Below are 6,737 nucleotides of genomic sequence, written 5' to 3'. Positions count from 1 at the left end.
CCAGGTGGCCACTTCTTTCTGTATATTTTTGCCATAAACAACGAGACCCAAACGAAACATCTGTACTTGCTGTTTTGGTTCCTTCAGACATGTTTACAGCCAGGAACATATTTTACTAATTTACTTTTAGGGACAGGGCAAGATGTTATTCTCGGCTGGTTAGTCAGGCGCAGATAATGCACTTCAGAAACACAGGCTACCTTCAGCCATTAAACAGAGCTATAAACTCCCATGATTCATAGCGAACAGAACAATCTTCCAGTCAGTTTGGAGTTTCCCAGCCCTGGCATCACTCCGGTGTTTTGCTTTGTCTTTTAAGGTCGGCTGCAGACAGAGACCCACTATCCGCTGCTGCTCAGTGTAAACACAAGTCCGGCTGTAATGAATGTCTGATGGTACCAGAACCAGAACATGCTGACGTCCCGAATGTCCCCCGATGTTCCTGACGACCGTTTACAGTCAGGAACTTTTCAAATCTGAGCGCTTTGTTCTGCGTTTTGGAAACACAAGAAGAAGCATGAAGAGAAATGTTTACATCGATTAAACTTCCGGGATGATTATTTAAAGCGAACTGGAGAGAAAAGAGGCAGCATGTTCCAGAAAACATCCGAACTAGAACAAGACAAGGTTCCGATGGGGTCGGTTTGCGCACAGGGTCATCGTGGAAACAACACAAGGGGAGAAAATTCCCGCCAAAAAACACCTCAGGAATATTTAAATTAATCTCAGAAATGTTCTAGATAAAACACATGGGCATTTTTTTAGTTTGTTTCAAAGGTAAAAAATGTTCAGAAAAAATATGAAATTKAGAGACCCGTTTAATCCCATCGGCAACAACTGTTGCCGAGAATAAAACCGACATTTTCACTAACATAACCAACATAAAATGTAATAATTCATAAATATAATGTGTTAGGGAGGTCCAAGGATTGAAATGCATGCAGTTAATTTGCTGGAAAAAAAAGGGATTAAACAGGTTTTAATTTTCCAGAAAACAACATGGAAATTCAACTTTTGAAACAAGGTTTTTCTATAAAATCTTGAAATTAATCTTAGAAATTATCTCAAAGTTTTTTGGGGGGAAATTTCAGTTTCAAAAGTCAAAAATTTTCTAGACAGAACTAACATTTTGAGATGTTTTTCTGTCCAGTAGAACTGGACCTGATAGTCTAATGTCTTCACTGTGAAACGACCTAAATGAGTTTATCACCTGGCCTGAGGGTAAAAATTCTTCTCTGTGTAGAAAGGGCTGCAGATGTTTGACCCAGATTAAAGTTCCTCTGAATTTCCTTCTGTGTGAATAGAGAAATGTTGCGTCTGTCAGAAAACCCCGACTCTAAATACCACACGTCCGTGATGAAAGTTGGAGCGGAAAGACTGAGACTTTTCCCATCCATCATGCGCGTCAGGCTGCTGGTTGGCTCAGCCCCAACATCCGGGACATCCCGCTGTCTCAGTCCCGATATTAGCGCTCCCTTTGCGGATTACTGGACAGCAGAGCGGCTCGGACTCCGCAGAGCTTCATCCTCCGGGAGGAAAAGAGGAAATGCGCTCCCAGATCCCCGGCAGCTTCTGGCCCATTTTGGTTATGGAGACTCCGAACTTTACGCACGGATCCGCGCCCGTCAACGAGTCGCTGCGCCAGCAGCGGTCAGGCAACTCGACTGAAATCGCGCTGCCGATCTTCATGTTCGCCGGCGGAGCCATCGGGAATCTGATCGCCATCCTGGTGCTCTCCGTGTCCCGCCAGGAGAAGAAGTCGTCCGCTTTCTTCTCGCTGGTGCGCGGCCTGGCGGTGACGGACCTGCTGGGCACCTGCATGGCCAGCCCGTTCACCATCGCCAACTACCTGGGCCACCAGGTGCTGCTGGACCCCAAAGTCTGCGAGTTTGACTCCTTCCTGCTGCTGTTTTTCGGCCTGACCGGACTCAGCATCATCGGCGCCATGGCGGCGGAGCGGTACCTGGCCATCTGCTGGCCCTACCGGTACCAGCGCTGGGGGGTGAACCGCCGCTCGGCGCAGAAGTTCCTGCTCTTCATCTACATCAGCCATATTTTGTTCTGCTGCCTCCCCATGATGGGGGTGTCCAGGAGCGAGCTGCAGCCGTCCGGAACCTGGTGCTTCATCGACTGGAAGACCTCGGAGCCCCTGGCCGCCACGTACTCCGTGCTGTACGGGGTCGTGAGCCTGATGTTGATCTTCGGAACCATGGTGCTGAACCTGGCGGTGTGCGGGACGCTGCTGCTGATGCGCCGCAGAACCGCGCACCGGCCCGCAACCAGAGCCAGCGTCAGGCAGAGGTGGAGAGCGCTGTCCTCGGCCGCGGAGACGCAGATGATGACGGTGCTGGTGATGACCTCCGCGGTGGTTCTGGCCTGTTCGGCCCCGTTAGTGGTGAGTAGGGCAGGAAACGGCAAATGGATCGCACTGGATCTGACTTTTAAACGGACCTCAGACGGAACCACGTTTGGATCAAATAATCCAAGAGTGGAACAAAAACAACAAAAATCCGACTGCTTGCCATCACCTCCGTTTGTTTGTCACAACAAACCAAAACAAACCGACAATGACGTAGAAATTTGAGTCCATTTCAGAAATACTGAGATCTGACATTTTCTAGAAAAAAAAGGTACATTTCCAACCTCAAGGACTGTAAATTTGCAATAAAAACTCTGAAATTTTTAGATTCATCTCAAGGATTTTCTAGATACAACTTTAAAATTTTAGTTTCAAATGTCAGAAGTTCGTGAAAATTTTTTTTAACGGCGTGTGAGTTCAAGATTTTTATAGAAATTTTGTAGAAAAAACTTTGAAATTTGTGAATTTCAAAATGCAAAAATGTTTAGACTTTTGAAACAAAAAGGAATTCGAAGTTTTTTTTCTAGAAAATGTCTAAGATTAATTTCAAAACATCAGTTTCTTTTTCTACCAAAATTTTCCCTTCTCAAACACAGAAATGTCCAAATTTCTTTCTACAAAAGTTTTGAGATTAACATAAAAATTTCTTAGATATTTTTTCCTAATGCAAAATTCTAGAATTTTTTTCCTAGACATTTTCTAGAATTTATTTTATTTCTGAGCTTTAAAAGTCAAACATTTGCAGAAAAGTTATGCAAAAAGTTTCTAGAAAAACTTGAAAAGTGAAAAATTTGTTATGAGACAGACATTTTGAGTTTTAATCTGAAATTTTATTTTAAAAAACAATAAAATTCTGAGCTCCAAAAGTTTGAAATTTGCAAGAAAAAAAAAATAAAATTTGAGAATAAGATCATGAATTTTCTAGAAGTTTTTTAAAAGGTGAAAAGTTTTGACTTTTCAAACTCAGAAATTTCCATGTTTTTTTCTAGAAATTTTTTAATTAATTTCAAAATTTCAGATTCTTTTCTAACAAATTGTTCACTTTTCAAACTCAGAAATGTCCATGTTTTTCAGAATTTTGACTATAAAGCTTTCTACCCTTAAAGCTTTCCGCACCACTGCTGCAAATATCTTACATGATTTAAAAAATTTAAACTGATGCATTTATTTATGACTGAAAACTTTGAGATGATGATTTCTTTATAAAAACAAGAAAATGATGGACAACCCTGACATTATCTTTATGAGACTGACGGTGTCTTGGCAAGGGGCATCTTCAGTCAGAGGCTTCTTCAGAGTCGCTGTAATACAGACTGCTACAGGAGATCTTTACTCTTTTTGACTTACTGACTCACAACAACATTTAATTTCCCTTTGGGATTATTAAAGCATTTTTAAACTGGGCGTGATTAAAACTCCTCTCCAATCTGTTCCTGCGTTTCAGATCCGTATTTTCGCCAACCGTTTCCAGAGCGACCAGAAGGCGGACCTGCGGGCGATCCGGATCGCCTCCCTGAATCCCATCCTGGATCCCTGGATCTACATCCTGCTGCGACGCTCCCTGTTCCGCCGTCTGCTCAGCCGGTCCGGGCGCTGCGACAGCCCCGTCAGCGCCTCCCTGCCGTCGCCTCACAGCGACCCGCCGCTGTGCCCCGAAATCACCAAGGAGGACCACGTGTTTGCTCAGCTGATGTGCAACGCCAACATCATCACGCAGCTGCCCGCCTCCGTCCGGTTCCCGGCGTTCAGCTCAGACTTCCTGTGCCAGACTTGAAATTCACCGATGCCGTTTGCTGCAGGGAAGCAGAGAGAAACTGCACAAATCCCCATGGCAACGGGACTAGCAGATATTATTTATTAGCTGAAACATGAGCACAAAACTGAGCCTTTACTCTGTACCTGTCTGTGTTTTGTTTGTGTTGCCTGCCTGAAAGCTGTACGGCTAATTTTATTGTAAAATATCTGGGTCATTTGTTCCCATTACACTGCAAAAATCTTACCAAGTTTTTTTTTTTWATCTAGTTTTTACTGTAAATGTCTACACTTGAAAAAAAACAAAAACATTTTCAGCAAGAAATGGGAGCTTGTTTTAAATGAATAGTTCCTTAATATTGATTTTAAAAGTACTGGTTATACAGGCAGATTATTCCACTTATAACATGGAAAAAATGTTTTTTTAAATGATGTGCAAAAAATGTATAATACTGTCATCAGCATAAACGGACACCAAAGTCTAAAACAGCAAACAGGGTGAATATAATTTCCAGGCTTGTTTACTGCAAAAACAAACATTTCCAAGTAATTTTGTTTCAGTTTCTAGTGTAAATATCCAAATACACTTGAAAAAACTAACATTTCAACAAGAAATGACAGCTGGTTGTTGGTTAATAATTACTCAATATTGATTAAAAAATAAGTTCTAGATCCATTGGAAGATTATTTTACTTATAGCCACTAAGTTTTGTATTAGAAACATACTTAAAAAATACAATTGTTTATAAATGTAGCTTTGATAGATGATTGAATATGGTTTCCAGTAACAAAAAAGCGTGTTATGATCAATTAAATGCGCTGATACGTCATTGTGCTGCTAAACACATAACGCTGAGTGGAGTGGTGGACCGCTCCAAGATGGCCGCCCTAAATCCCGTTAGCGACAATAGGCGAGAGCTGTCCATGAGGCGTCTATTCTTATATTATCTCTATGGGAGGGACGACCGCTCCAAGATGGCCGCCGTATTTCCTGCCCCGGAGCAGCCAATACGAGAAGGTCCTCGCTGCAGCAAACAGAAAGGGGCGGGGACGCACCACTGTCAAACTCATACCTTATTTGGAAATGGGACCATTGCACTCCGAAAGTGAAGGGGGCGCTATTTCCTGTATTATCCGCGGCCTCCCGTTTTTATTTTCTTTTGAAATATGTGATATATCTTCACCTTTTGGAAGGATTTTCACTCTCAGAATGTTTTTGAACTTCAATATTTTATTTACTTAAGCGCAGCTCACAGTTTTTAAACAAATTCTGTAACTTTCGGTGTACTTCTAAATCTGCTCCTTAGTCGCATCTTTTCGGGCCTACTACTGCCTCTAGTGGCCTGGCGGTGGTAAAACAATTAACATAATCACGTTACTAAATCAGAATGCCGCATTCTTTATTTACTATTCATTTCGGCATTACTGGCGCCGTAAAAGATAAATTATCTCATAAAACACCACATTTTTTCACTTTCTTAAGGACGTAGAGCTAATTAAATGACAAACTACTTTTATACATTATGAATAATATCTATATATCTCCATCAATTATAGGAGGAAGAAAAGAAATAAAGAGACATGAAAAACAACATGATCACTATAATAAAAAATACCATTTGCAATATATGCTTAAGAAATTTAATTCAGCAAAAGTCAATAACAAACAAATTAGGAATAACAAGCAGGTTGTAAAACAGATGCAAGGAAAAAAAAAAATCACATTTGTGTTTTCACGGTGCCATGTATGTTATTCTGAGATACCATTTATGGTAGAGTCTTATATATATGAAAAAAATAAGATTAAACTATTTAAAAACGATAAATCCTTTTCATAGAATCACATTATCAACAATTTGTGAATAGAGCAAAGCACTTACACATTTACCACAGCACGCTATAGGTAAATGTTATTTAGTTTGGATAAGAATAATTATTGCACTGTCAATAAATAACTTCTAATAGATGTTCTTAGTTTCTAAAGGAACACTTTAACATCTTCATGAGCTCAGAGGGTCAAACTAATAAATAATGAGGATGGATGCTCTCTGCTAGAATATTTCTTGCTGTCTTTCATGTTCTTTCAGCAAACAGTTGAGACAGAGTTGTTTTTGGTTTCACCACTATTTACCTGYTGTTATACCTGCCATTCAAARTATTCTTAAAAGATTGYCTGTTAATCTGCAGCTCATGTGACCAAACCAGCTGAGGAGATGCAAAATTCAAACTTGAGTTAAAATGTTGTTTTAACTTGAGTTAAGTTAAAACTCTAGTTAGAATGTTAAGTTTTAACATTTTAACACAGCCTCAAGTTTGGTAACCCCAAGGTCTTCTTAAAAGGTAGAGTCTCTGAGAACAGTTCTTAAATATATAGTCAGTGTTTTCAGCAAAGTTGAGCTGACTGTCCAGGAATAACACAAGGAATTTAAAATTTGCCACAGTTTCAACAGGTTGGCCTTCAAGTGAAACTGGAATCACTTTCAGGTCTTGTTTATGTCATTTAATTAGCTCTACTTCCTTAAGAATATGGAAAGGCATGTTCTTTTGTTAGGGAATTTATCTTTTACTGTTCCAGTAATCCTCTCCTTGGGCTGCCACCTTATCGTGGTGGAGGGGTTTGAGTGTC

General features: G+C 40.6%; 1 protein-coding gene and 1 pseudogene across 1 annotated transcript; both read left to right on the top strand.

The window, feature by feature from the left end:
* The first annotated feature begins 1,083 nt into the window (after positions 1-1,083).
* On the top strand, positions 1,084-4,366 carry LOC103463132 (prostaglandin E2 receptor EP4 subtype-like). Its single transcript, XM_008406313.2, has 2 exons — positions 1,084-2,395; positions 3,804-4,366. The coding sequence occupies exons 1-2, from the start codon at positions 1,547-1,549 to the stop codon at positions 4,131-4,133; spliced, it is 1,179 nt and encodes a 392-aa protein (XP_008404535.1). The 5' UTR covers positions 1,084-1,546; the 3' UTR covers positions 4,134-4,366.
* A 720-nt stretch (positions 4,367-5,086) lies between these two features.
* The window catches only part of LOC108166213 (zinc finger protein 568 pseudogene), a 6,518-nt pseudogene continuing 4,867 nt past the window's right edge, over positions 5,087-6,737 (top strand).

This window comes from Poecilia reticulata, linkage group LG4 (assembly GCF_000633615.1).
Source record: "Poecilia reticulata strain Guanapo linkage group LG4, Guppy_female_1.0+MT, whole genome shotgun sequence".
NCBI lineage: Eukaryota > Metazoa > Chordata > Actinopteri > Cyprinodontiformes > Poeciliidae > Poecilia > Poecilia reticulata.
The sequence above is the reverse complement of the archived record's forward strand: the minus strand, read 5'-3'. Positions and strand labels throughout refer to the sequence as shown.